Source organism: Heterocephalus glaber, unplaced genomic scaffold (assembly GCF_053883595.1).
Source record: "Heterocephalus glaber isolate CG9 unplaced genomic scaffold, H.glaber_assembly_v1.0 deba00001463, whole genome shotgun sequence".
Taxonomy (NCBI): Eukaryota; Metazoa; Chordata; class Mammalia; order Rodentia; family Bathyergidae; genus Heterocephalus; species Heterocephalus glaber.
The window spans coordinates 1,716,759-1,731,225 of NW_028258310.1; the positions used below are offsets into that span (position 1 = coordinate 1,716,759).

The 14,467-nt window shown below is 31.9% G+C and overlaps 1 protein-coding gene across 18 annotated transcripts in view; it reads left to right on the top strand.

Moving 5' to 3' along the window:
- Positions 1 to 14,467, top strand: part of Csnk1g3 (casein kinase 1 gamma 3) — a 112,594-nt gene that overhangs the window by 72,403 nt on the left and 25,724 nt on the right. For all 18 annotated transcript variants that reach the window (XM_004854471.4, XM_004854477.4, XM_013075746.3 and 15 more), the window contains 2 exons: positions 13,576 to 13,661; positions 13,781 to 13,865. In XM_004854471.4, the coding sequence (XP_004854528.1) occupies positions 13,576 to 13,661; positions 13,781 to 13,865 (171 nt within the window). The remainder of the gene's footprint in view (positions 1 to 13,575; positions 13,662 to 13,780; positions 13,866 to 14,467) is intronic.

The window sequence follows — 14,467 nt, forward strand, 5'->3', positions numbered from 1 at the left end:
AATGTGCTATGCACTGAATGCACTGCAATCATTATTTATTTCGATGCTCAAAGAGTCTCAGATTTGACCACCGATTTTTCCTTCAGATTGGCTCTTCTTGACATGTTCTCATGATATTTTAAAGGATCTCCTTACTTTCTGGTTGCAAAAAGTTCTCTCTATAACTCACTTTGTAATTTCTTTGCCTCAGCCACATTATCAGCCATTTCTCCTAAAAATCCTAGTTCCATTTATTAGATGCTAGTATTTTTTAGAAACCAACATTTGGCCACTAGTTATGTTCATTGCTATGGTTTGTTGCTGCTAAGCCCTTACTGCAGCGGAACTACCATAGGAAGGTGTGTGTGTGTGTTCATATATACGTATGTTAATAGCTGTCTACTAAAAGCATTAAGTTTGTATTCATACTGGTAATTCTGATTTTAATGTCACTATAAAGTGATATTCCCTATCTATATTTGTAATTCTTTTCCTTAAAATTTTTTTTTTTTAATTTCTGCCTATTACTACTCATTTCTTCTTTCAAGCCTAGGATACTCAAAAGGTAGCCTCAGAATTGCCAAGTAATTATACTTCATAAAGCAAGCTTAAGAATTATTTGTAATTCTTACTGAGTTTTTATTGAAGTATATTACATTAAGCATACAATATTTGAACGTATAATTTATGAATATTGACAAATACGTACATGTGTAACCCACTACCCTATCAAGATTTAGAACATTTTTAATCACCTTGAAAATTTTCTTCTTACACCTTCACATTTCTTGCCTTTCCCAGAAGCAATACGTAATTGATTTCTATCACCATTCTGTTATGTTATATAATTAGAATCATCTGGATTCTTGCTCAGTAGATGTCTTGTGAGATTCATCTGTACTATCTCAAGTATCAGTAGTTCCTTTTAATGCTGAGTAGTAGCTGTGGTATAAACATAACACAAATTGTTTATCCATTCTAATGTTGTTACACGTTTGGATTATTAACAGTTTTTGACTATTCTGAATAAAACTTCTATAACATTCTTGCAGATCTTTTTGTAGTCATGTTCTCTTGAATTGTTGGATTGTATGATAGATTTTATTTAATTTAAAAAGAAGCTACCTGTCATTTCCCCAAAGTGTTCTTACTACTTTATTTCTACTGGCAATGAATGAGAGTCCGTTTCATATTCTTGAGAGCATTTGGTCTTGTCAGTCTTTTTACATTTCAGCCGTTTTGGTTTTTTTAACTGTATATCCTTTTATTGGTACATTTTAGGTATACAATATAATGACATTCATCATTGGAAATTTGCACCTTTACATAATCTCTCTTGGTTCTTATTTTTTTCCCCCTCTCCTGCCCCCCCTCAACCCCTCCATCCCTCCCTATTTACAAAGACTTTGTTTCCATTTTTTCATTTTCTCATATTAATTCCATTCCCTTCTTTCCTTACCCTTACCCCTCCCACTTCCCCTTCCCCTTTGCCCCTTTTCTTCCTATTTCACATTACCTATTATACCTTTTAGTCCTTATTTACACTTTCAGTTTCTCACACTAGAGAAACTATTTGGTATTTACATGTGTGTCCTGTTTATTTCACTTAAGAGTATCGCCTCAATGTGCATCCAGTTAGCAATAAATGTCTCTAATTTCTCATTTTTTATGGCTGAGTAGTACTCCATTTTATAAAAAAAACACATTTTCTTTATCCAGTCTCCAGTTGATGGGCAATTGGGCTGTGTCCAAGTTTTAGCTATTAAAAACTGTGCTGCTATGAACATGGGTGCACATATATCACTGTGGTATGATTCTTTTAATTCTTTGGGGAAGATCCCCAGCAGTGGAATAGTGGGGTCAAATGGAACTTCCACTCCTAGTTCTTTGAGGTATCTCCGTACTGATTTCCACAGTGGCTGTACCAGTCTACACTCCCACCAGCAGTGGAGCAGGGTTCCTCTTTCCCCACAGCCCTGCCAGCATTTGTTATTGGTTGATTTCTTGATAGCAGCCATTCTTTCTGGGGTGAGGTGGAATCTCAGCATTGTTTTATCTCTTACCGTGCACCAGACTAAAATCGAAATGGATTAAAGATCTAAATATTAAAACAGAAATGCTGAATCGGCTGGAACAGAGGTTAGTTAGAACTCTTGAAGACATTGGTGTAGGAAAAGATTTTATGAACAAAACCTCAGTTGCCCGTGAACTTGCACAATCAACAAGTGGGATCTCTTCTTACTAAAAAGCTTCAGCACAGCAAGTGACACCACCAGCAGTGTGAAGAGACAACCCACAATGTGGGAAAAAATTTTCACCAGCAGTCCCTCAGACAAAGGTCTACTATCTCAAATCTATAAAGAACTTTAAAAAAATGAGACCTCCCAAATTTAAAAACCTAATCCAAAAATGGGCATCTGAAATGAACAGACATTTCTCACACAAAGAAGTAGAAATGGCAAATAAACATCTGAAAAAATGTTAAACATCACTGGTTATTCAAGAGATGCACTTTAGCTGTTTTAATGGATATGTATTTTGGTTCCCTGTGATTAATGTTTTTGAGCTCCATTTCATGTGTTTATTGGCTATTTGTATTCTTCTTTGGGGAATGTTTGTCATTTTATTATTCACTTATAGTAATTCTTTATATAGTATTTTGGACATATATCCTTTGTAAAATATAGGCAATGTGTATATTTTTACCCAGTCTTTTCTTGCTATTTCATTTTCTTTCTGTTGTCTTTTAAGGAACAAAATTGTTAAATATGAGGTGAACTTACCACTTTTTCTTTTATGATTAGTGCTCTTTGAATTTTTTTTTTGGAACTGGGGATTGAACTTCTCGGGACTTTGGGCTTGCGAGGCAGGTGGCGGCACCACTCAGCTAGATCCCTGGCCCTGCTCTTTGAATCTTAAGCACATGAAATCCTTAGCCCCATGTGATAAAGACATTTTATGTTTTATTCTAAAAGTTTTATGGTTTTAGCTTTTAGTTTTGCATCTGTAGTTCATCCAGAGTTCATTTTTTTATATGGTCTGAGATAGAGATTGAGGTCTTTTAATGATATCATAACCTTTCCCATTGAATTACTTTTGTTGTTTCTAAGAAAATAATTTTAATATTGTACAGTATTTACAATAGTTTATTCTTCAGCCACTGTTGGTGCCTCTATTAGAGAAAGTACAAACCTAATTTTCTGCATTTAAATTTTATTACAGATATCTCACAAGGGATAGACAGGAAAGTAAGCCAGTCAGTGTATATCCCACGTCATTGCTCACAAGTGCCTTACCATGTAAAGTCAGACATGGACAGGACCTTAGGAGTCATCTATCCAGCTTTCAGCTTCTCTAACTATTCTACTTGTTTTACTTACCACACACCACTTGCCCCTTCTCTGTTTCTCAATCAGAGATAATAGCATTTGGCATCTTTCTTAACAGCTTGCTTGATAATAGACACATGGCAGTTTTCCTTTTCAGATATCGAAAAATACAAATTTGCTTCTCTTTAAGAATAGTAAATTTCAAACATTAAAATATAAAAATATATTTTATTCAGATAGTATTTTTGGTGGGTACCTTTTAATAACAAACTTTTATAGATTTAAAATATAGATGCACAACTTTAAAGATTGTGCCTTCTATTAAGATCAGGCACACCTGCTTTTGTGTGTGCACACACCTGCTTTTGCATGAAATAGTCTATGAGAATATTTCATTTCATGCAATTATTAAACTATTTTATAACAACTAACAAAGGTTCACCAGCTCTTCTATTGTGAGACGTGAAGCCACAACTTCCTTATGGTATACAGTTCCTTATCTGAACAATGATAAATGTAACAGCATTCTGTTTGTAGAAATGGTGATTGTTGGGAAAAGCCCTCAGAGTTTGGGAAATGATATTTAACTGTTGCAGTTGTCTCTCTTTACTGCCCTTTCAGGAAGAAGACAAAAGAATATTTCTTTGGCAGATACTACATACAACAAAGCTTACTTTTTAGTTTCCCTGTTTTATAAAAACGCTGCTTCTCAGTTTTTACATAGATAGGTAATATTACCAAAGAAAAGTGTAAGTTTGCCAGATTACATGAATTTCTATGTAAAAATAAGTTATGTATAAGCTAGAGTAATTACGAATTTGAGTGCTGAAGAGTTAAAGTATTCTGTAAGTTTGTGATACCTGTAAATATTGAGTATTTCTTGGCTTTTAAAGTTTAGAGTAAATGGCTTTGAAGGAGTCAGGAAAACAAGAAAAAAATAAGCAGAGAAAAATGAGCTTTAATATGATTTTACTTTGTGAGCATATCTAATTTCTGCCTTCCTTGATTTTCCTGGCTTGATTACTTTTTAAAGTATCATTTATTCATTCATTCTTGAGTATTTCTTTGTTTACATAAACTTTTCAAAATAGAAAATTCAGTCACAGAACTATTACCTGAGTAAGTATTTTTATTTTTTGAAGATTGACATAGTACCAATTTAAGCTGGAAAAATATGTTCCTAATCTGTAGAATATGTAAGAATAGTATAAAATCACATTGCAAGATTTATCATCTTTGTTCTTATGATAGCTGTTGCTCCTAATGAGGTGCTTTCCATTCAGAAGACTAATAACAGTGATTCGCTTTTACATGGTTTCATATCTCTTTAAATAAGATGAAATCTTGGTAAAGCTATGTGTGGCAGATATGGATTTCCATACTCTGCTTTAATAAAAGCTTTTTATCATGTTGTTACTTTTGTGTCTATCTGACCAGATGTTTACTTTTGAGTATCTCTTAAGGCTTTTGCCAACTGCTTTGAGATTAAGTAAATACTGTATGTATTTTTCTTTGGCAAGTGATTGTGAAATAAAATTCAAGTCTTGTTTCTTTAGTTATTATTATTCAACAGTACAGAGAATAGGATTTGAAGAATAAGTTGAGAGTTGCTCTGTGTTAATAAAGATGTATAAAAGGACAATATTTTAAGCTTCTAAGTGTTAAGCTCTGTGAATGGGAAAGAACAACTCGGGCAATTATACCGTTACAGAAATGTCTTCTTTCTGTGATGTGATTCATATAATTTAATTTCTAGGTAAATTGTCCAAATTCCTGAGGCCTGTTCTTTAAGCTGCCAGGACAGCTTTTTAACAAGTTTAAAACATGTTATTTACATTATACAGCTAAATTTTTAACAATTTAAAAGTGTATTGCAAAATTCCTTATTCTCTTAAGGTGTGATGAACATAAATGATATATATATAAAATTATATTTTGGTACTGGGGATTGAACTTGGGACCTTGTGCTTGGGAGGCAGGTGGCAGAACCACTGAGCTAAATCCCTGGCCCGTAAATGATATTTTCTTAACGTTTCAGGATAAACTTTTTTCTCTAGGATTACTATTATATAGTAATACTCTTGAAGTCTTTGGAGAATATTAGAATGTATACCTTATCTAAATAATGTTTAGAGAAAATGCTATTGTATTTTGTAATAAATTAATGTTTTTGAATTTTTTTTGCCTTTAATTCTATTTTATTTTACTTTTTGATAATGTATGTGTATACCTCATCTGGTAGTACTTTTCTTTTGATTTGCTTCTCTTAATTTGGCAGCCAAACTTACTGTAATTATGTCTTAAGTTAAAAGAACTGAATTTCAAGAGAATTTGTGTAGGCATTAAGTATATGCATGTACTGGGTTGAGAAAACTTCTTGCTAAGTCTTAATGGTATTGTTCATGATATAGTAGCTATCTAGGTTAGTGAGCTGCTTTTTATAACATATTTGCAGTTCATGCAGTTTATAATTATCTTGGGGAGTGGTTAAATCTACATACCACAGCTTGTTTTTTTTAATCCCCTTTTGCTTCCCTCCTCCCTTCCTCCTCCTCCAATTCCTGTCACATTTTTTTATTCTTACTGAGATTATTAATCTAAGCTCATGTTATGGCATATAATGTTTACATTAATTGAGGTTACTGGGCTCTTGTACATGGCGTATCTTTATTTTACTTATTCCCTTCCCCACTCCTCACGCTTTCTCCCTTGTACCATTTCCCTATTGCTTGTCCCCTTCTATCCATTCTTTATTATCCTCTCTATTTGTACTTTGCCTCACTCAGATGAGAGATACCATATGGTATTTGAGCTTGTGTGTCTGGTTTATTTCACTCAGCATTACATTTGCCAGGTGCAGTGCATCTATTTTCCTACAAATATATCAAGTCTGTCATTGTTGATAGCAAAGTACTATTCCATTATATGTAAATATCATATATTTTTTAATCCAGTTGTCTGTTGATGGGTATACAGGCTCTTCCAGGATTTAGCTACTACACGTTGTGTTGCTATAAACATTGGTGTGCATGTATTGCTGTGGTATGATATCTTAAGGTCTTTTAGTGAGCTGCTGTTGCATATTGCCCTATGTTTTGTCTCCATGCTTTAAAATTGTCTTTTAAATTTTTTCCCTCTTGTATGTTTTTTTCTCATCATTTAAAAACTCATCTTTATTAAGTAATTTTGAAAAATGTGAGTTCAGTGAATCATATGGCAGATGTATTTTTGATTTTGTGGTGTGCCTGGGAAAATAACTTTAATACTTTAGAAGAAATATAAATGAAATTTTTACTGGCTTATAGTAGATCATCTTTATTTTTTGTTTGTAAATTTTCATTTACACTTTGAAGAGAATTTTTGTTTGATCTGTCTTGTCAGTCAGTACTTATTAACAAACATGTCTTGGTTTCATTGCTTTCCATGTTGGTAGAACATGAAGTAATAAGTTTATTTTTGCAAATAGATATATGTATAGTAGAAAGTGTCTTGCCTGTAAATGAAGCATTTCAGTTTCTTTTATTTTTTTGAGAGAGAGGTAAATTTCAGTTAATGAAAAAGTACATTTTTCTGGCATTGAAAAATTGAGTTGAAATTTAATTAAAATCGAAATAGTTATGGGCAATTGAAGAATGAAATCAGATTTAAAGAGAAAATAATAATATTGAGCTGTAAGGGTAGAATTTTTAAATAGAAAAGCATGGTAGAAGATTTGCTGTAAACTTTTGATTATTAGTCTTTGTTTTGTTTCTGAAATGAAAAGATTCTCACAGGTGGGTTGAAATCCTGTCCTTATTAAATGCATACTAGACCCTTAAATAATTCTGAACTTTACTTACCTTGGGATTACTAATATCTACTTTCAGTGAAGGTGTAATTTTAAAAAGATCAGATATATGAAGCGTGGACACATACACTCTTGATATGTGTTGGCTTTGTTTAGGTGATACATATATTTGTAAGGAAATTTTAATTGGCTCTTCATGTAACTTTTAAATTGATTTGAAGATCCTATTTAGAATAATTTTTAATTATACCTATTATAAAGCAGTTCATCACATTCTGGTTTGTTTAGTTGCTCATAGCATAGTTCCTATAATGATTCTTGGACTTGAGGAAAACATTCATTTTCAAGTTAAGTACTTTAAAAATGTAAATAGGGTTTAAAAAGGGCCAGGTTATCTTTATAGATCTTTTTCATGTAAAAGAACTGTTTAAGACCAGAGGGGGTGTTCTTTAGTTACAGTACTGTGTTTCAAAGACAAAGCCTTCTTATGACTTCTGTTACATACTATGTGTTGAAATTTATTTCCAGATATGTCCATTGGTGAAAGAACACAGAGAAAGGAATTACGAGGGTAAAGAATGTTTCAGATCGAGTTTCAGTAGTAGGTTTATTTTACTAGTTTATATTTATTGGTTAAATTTTTAAATGCCTTATAGGTTATGAGACTAATATTGCTCTCTGGTAGAACCATCTAGGCAAGATCTCCTTAAGATCATGCCTTTTTGGCACTATGGTACTTAAAATCTCCCTTGGATGAAATTCAAAGAGGGATTGAATTGCTTTTTATACTTAGCTCCTTTCCTTAACAGAGTCTTACTGTAGGGTTCAGTATGCTTTTATATATTAAGTCCTCTAGGCTGCATAGTGTACCATATAGGTCTTGCATATATATTGATAAATTTATCCTTATGTATTCCCTGCTTTTGATGCAGTTTTTTTCCCCATTAAGTTTATTGGTACAATTTAGATATAAAATACAGTTACATTCATCATTGGGATCTTGTACATTTACATGAGTATCTTGGATATTATTTTTTTCCCTTACCCCTGCCCTCCCTTCACCCGCTCCACCCTTCCCTATTTGCAGACTTTGTTTCCATTTTTTTCCTTTTCTCATATTTTTTCTTTTCCCTTCTTTCCTTTCACCTACTCCTCCCACTTCCCCTACTCCTTTAGACCTTTTCTTCCTATTACATGATATCAATTATACATTTTTTTAAATTACAATATCAAGATCAGGAAGACATTACCACAGATATTACAGAATTTAAAAGGATATAGAAAGCAAATTACAAAAATCTTTTTTGAAATAAATTTGACAACTTCTAAGAAGTGCCTTGGAAGACAAATTAATGAAACTGACTGTGGAGGAAATATAAAATTTGAATAGCACCTATTAAAGAAAGTATATTCCTAGCTTGAAACCTACCTATATGACAACAACAGGCTCATATACATTTTAACAGATAAATTATATCAAACATTTAAAGCAGGAAAAAGAAGGAACACTTCTCCCCTCATTTTAGGAAATCGACATTGTCCTAATACTAAAACTGGATAAAGCTAATAGAAGAAAAAAGTATGAACATAGATAGAAATTTATTTCACAAAACAAACTATTAGAAGTCAGATCTGGCAGTATGTAAAAAGTGGTTTTGTTATAGGGATGGCAGTGTTGGTTCAGCATTGGAAGATCCACCCCCAACAGTCATCATTTTAACAGAGGAAAGGAAAAAGCCATATGATCCTGTCACTAGTTGGAGAAAAAGTATAGGACTAAATTTTGCAGCTGTTCATGGTAAAAGCTATCAGGAGACTAGAAGTAGAACAGAACCTTCTCAACAGAGAAGCCATGTACTCCATACTTCCAGCAAAAATGCCTTATATGAATGGAGAAGATACAATGCTTTTTCCCTAAGGTGGGGAACAAAGGCAGATTTGCCTACTCTTTATCTGTCCATTAAACTTTGAAACATAGGCCCAAACCAAAATAGTCTGGCAATAAAATGACACAATTAGGATAGGATTGGAAGGTAGAAGTAAAACATATGTAGATGAAATGATCATCTACAGAGAAAATGATAAAAAAAAATCTCCAGGAGCCCTTAGAACTTGTATTTAAATTTAGCAGGATTAGAAAACATAAGGTATATATATAAAATTCAGGTCTATGTATACTTTCTATAAATGAAGAATTGGATATTGAAATGTAAAAGTTATGTAGGAGTACAAAGGACCTAGAAAAGTAAAAAGAAAAAGACAGCAATGTTGGAAGATGTTTAGTACCTAATTTTAAGACTTCCTCTAAAGCTACAGTAATCAAGGCAGTTTTGGTATAAGGAAAGACATATAGATCATTTGAATAAAACAGAGAATCTAGAAATAGAACCACACATATATGGTCCACTGAATTTTGAAAGATTATTTAACATTAACATTTTATAGAACATAAACTCAATTCAAGAGCAGAGGAAAAGATAGTGTTTTCAGCAAATGGCCCTAGAACACCTGATAACTGAACGTAAAACATTAACCTCAACCCTTTATTTTCATACATAAAAATAACTTGAAAGGATCTATGAACCTAAATATGAAAGACAAAAAGTGTAAAACTTTAAGAAGAAATTATAAAGGAAAATGTTTATGAATTCAGGGTAGGCAAGAATTTCCTAGGATATAAAAAACGTATAAAAGAAAAAAATTGATAAATGAGATTCCAACAAAATTTAGAACTTTAAATGACATGGTTAAGAAAATGAAAAGTAGTCCTTAAACAGACCATATTTATAATGCATATAACCTATGACCGGAATATATAAAGAACTCTTACAGCTCATTAATAGATAACCCAATTAAAAAGTAGGCACAAGATGATAAATAGCCAGTACAGCACAAGGAAAGGTGTGCAACACTAGAATCAGAAAAATACTGATTTGATGCAGTTTTAAAGGTACTGGTTTTAAAATTCAATTTCTGATTGTTCATTGCTAATACAGAAATTTAGTTAATTTTTATATACTGATCTTATATCTTATAACCTTGCTAAACTTACTAGTTCTGTTATGTTTTTATAGAGTTCTTAGCATTTCATATAGACAAAATCATGTTGTCTACAAAGAAAAATACTTTTACTATTTCCTCTCCAGTCTGATTATCTTTTTAATGTTGTTTTTCCTCCTTTTTAGTATTGGCAAGAAGTTTTAATATAATATTGAATAGAAGGATGACAATAGACAGCTTTATTTTGATCCTTATGTTAGGAGTGTCTTTCATCATTGAGGAATTGTTAGTTGTAGATTTTTCATAGTTGTCCTTTGCTGAAGTTTTTTCTATTGTTAGTTTGCTGATTTTTAAAAATCATAAATATGTATATGTTGGGTTTTCCCAAGTATTTTTCTATTAGCTTATATGATTACATGATTTATATCTTTTAAAATTATATTAAGATGATGAGTTACATTGATTGATTGGCCTTTAAAAATTAAGCCAACCTTACATTTTAAGGATGAACCTTCCATGAGCATGTGTATTGCCTTTTTAAGAATTTTGTATCTGTTTATGAGGGTTAGTTCCTATAGTTTCTGTTAGTTGTAATATTTTTGTGGAGAGTTGAGAACCCTTCTATTTTTGAGTTTTTGTAGAATTGATATTGTTCCTTATCTGTTTAATAGAAATCACCAGTGTTACACCATCTGGGCCTTGCATTGTATTTAGGGAAGGTTTTAAATTGTATTTCTTTAATTGCTATATAGGTGTTCACATTGTCTTCTTATGGCTGTTTTGGTCAATAATACTTTGCAAAATATTTGTCTATTTCATTTCAGTTGAATTTATTGGTATAACTAGCTAATTTTTTAAAACATTCTTTTAATGTCTGTAGGATCTGTTCTGATGTCCCCTGTGTTGCTCCTATTGTGCTTCTTTCTTTTATCCAAATAGATACCGATATTGAAAAGAAAGGGAATCTAAATTTTACCCCATGCCAAAAGCACTCAAACAGAGTTGAAAATGAATAATAGATTTAAGTGTAAAAACTCAAACTTATAACACTTACAGAAGAAAAAATAGGAAATCTTTGCAATCTTGAAGGTAGACATTTCCTAGGTTGGACATAAATAATTATAAACAAAAAGAGGAAAAAAAATTTCTGATAAATTGGACTTCATCAAGAGGTAAAACTTAGGTTCTTTTAAAGGTACTGTTAAGAAAACAAAACAAAGCAAAAACTATAGTCTCAGAGGGAGAAAGTATTATATCTGAAAGTGACTTATATTCAGGATACACCGGGAACTCTTACAACCTTATGACAAATAATCTAGCTTTTAAAATGGGCAAAGTATTTGAATGAACACTTCATAAAAAGATGGGTAACCAATAATATATTAGTCACCAGGGAAAAACAAATTAAATCACTATAAGCTAATAATTCACATCTATTAGCATGGTCAAAATTTAAAAGACCCACCATACTAAGTGTTAGATGGGCCTTAAAGCAGTGGAAACTCTTGTATATTGCTAGCAGAAATATGAGATGACATAACCCTTTTAGAAAGCAGTTTAGAAATTTCTTACAAAGTTAAACCGATAGTTACCTTGATGCTATGATACCACTACTGAATATTTACCCAAGAAGAATGAAAATGCATATCCACATCTAGACTTATATAAAAATGGCCATAACAGCCATTTTCCATCATAGTCCCAAACTGGAAACTACTGGAGTATCTGCCAGTGGGTGAATAGATAAATATGTTATATTATGCTACTCAGCAATAAAAATAATGAACTACTGATGCATGGAACAAGCATGGATGAATCATGAAAGTATACTGAGTAAAAGGGTTCAGACACATGTCTCTACAGTATTATTCATGTACAATTCTGTAAAAAGTAAAATCTAATCCATAGTGACAAGGAGATAAATGATAGCCTGAGGCTGGAGGTTGGAGGTGGAAAAGAAGGTTAACAGTAAAAGATATATGGAGTATTTAAAATGCTTTTTAATTGTGGTGGTAGTTATTGCAAGTATCTTGTCAAAATTATCATATTTTACTTTTAGCATGGGTATATTTTATTATATGCAAGTTATGCTTCAGTGACGTTCTGTTTTCATTATCCAACCTAACTGTGCTTCAGAATCACCTGCACTGTTAAAAAATGCATTTTGTCTACTCCATTTCAGACCCAACGAATCAGTCATCAGCTGTAAGCCTATTTATCTGAGTTTCTGAAGAGTTTTAAAAAGGATTCTGATTCTTAGCTAGAGTTTAGAAATATTTTTTCTTTGCATGATTTTTCATTCTTAAGGCTCCCAATACTTAGGAGCTCAGAGCCAGCTCTATGTCAGCCATTTTACTTGGTTTTGGGGAGAATGAACAAGGGAGACATATGCTATTCTACAACTTGTAATCTGGTAGAAAGATGGGTATTGATTAAACAATAACACAAACGTCTATCTGTAGAAATATAGAATGTTATAAAATATATAGTAAAAACTAAATAGTTTTCTGACCCTTTCATCTTAGTTCAAATCCATACTTTGAAATGTCTGCTTTGCTGAAAACATACAGTATTAAGATAATCCGATGATTATTCATTTGGATGAAACATCTTCTATGCAAACATCTTTTATTAAAGTATTTTTCTCTCAGTGTTAGCATTTTGTATTTTAAAACATTGAGAAGTCTTAAACATTTAACTTTAGTGACAAAACATTAAAAAATCATTAACAGCAAATATTTGTATTTATCTGAGCCTTTGTGATTGTCATTCAGTTATGTGCTGTACAATATTTCATTACTGAAACAAAAATGCAACAACTTGAAGATAGTTTGTTCTAGCAGAGTTTTTGTTTGTGAGACAATGGAAGGGTAATAATGTTGGTATGTATAATGAGTGTTTCTTAAAATATGTTACATATAATACTACATTTAATGTTAATAAGAGTATGTGGGATGGAATTTTGTGATTATGTAAGTTTAGGAGCAGGGTTAAATAAACACTTTTAACTCAGGCTCATCAGAACCTTTACATGTTATGTTACGTTCTGAATCTTTCAGATTGAGCTATAGTACACAATGGCTCTTCATTTGACAGTGAAACACTTTTTCCTTGGCCTGTATTTCCATAGTTGATATCTATTCAGATAAATAAATCTGTAATAGTACTTAAAAATCATAATTATATATATATATTTTTTGGTACTGGGGATCAAACTTGGGTCCTTGCGCTTTGCGCAGCAGGGGGCGAAACCACTGAGCTAAATCCCTGGCCCCATGATAGTATATTTTTAAAGTGCATGACTATTAATATAACAGGGTAGAAAATGATTGTGTCATTTATAGGTGCTAGATCTATAAATCTGTTTTGTGTTTGTATATTGAACTGTTGGATGATTTATATACAACGAAAGAATCAGTTTTCCATTCTTGAATGCTTAATTGATGGAGAAGAGAAGTTTATGTTTATCTTCTATTTCAGAACAAAGTAGAAGAGATGATTTAGAAGCTTTAGGTCATATGTTCATGTATTTTCTGAGGGGCAGTCTACCTTGGCAAGGCTTAAAGGTAATTATTTTTGTGTGTTTTCTTATTGGATTTCATAAAATGTTAACATTTATTAAGGTTCTCCTTTTTAAATAATTTTAAAATCACCACATTTCAGGTTTTACTTTTTTCTATTTTAGGCAGACACATTAAAAGAGAGGTATCAGAAAATTGGAGATACAAAACGAGCTACACCAATAGAAGTGTTGTGTGAAAACTTTCCAGGTAATGGGTAATGCCAAATTGATAAAGATGCTTATACACAAAAACTAGAACTGTTAATTTTAATTGCTAAAGTTTATACTTTTTCTTGCTTTAAAAAAAAGTGACCACTGTAAGAATCTAAAAGTTTCGAATGGTTATGCATAGACCACAGGGACAGTTTGTACATTTGCTTAGCAAGATGGTATTAGTAGTAAGAAAGTCCATATTTTTAATTTTAGTAGCCAGCTGAGGTATTTTCTTCAGTTAATAAGTTAATAAGTTAAAATGCTTGCTGAGGAATACCACTTAGAAAGCTTTAGAGTACAGCATTAATCATTTGAGGCTGAATATTACCTTCAAAAGGGAAGATTGTTAGTAAGATTTAGTTTTCAATCAGTGTAATCTTACTGACCTACTAATTTTAAGGTAAATTTTATGTTAGTGAGCAGTATAGATTTTTAAAAGTAATTTTGTTTTGAGCAACTCTAAGTAAACCAAAAATCTACTCAGTTATTCTAAATCAATTAAGGGGTAAGAATAATTTGTTATTGTTTAAAATACCAGCTGTAATTTGTGTAGCAAAAGTCAATGAAAAGAGAACTGAATTTGAAGATACAAGACTG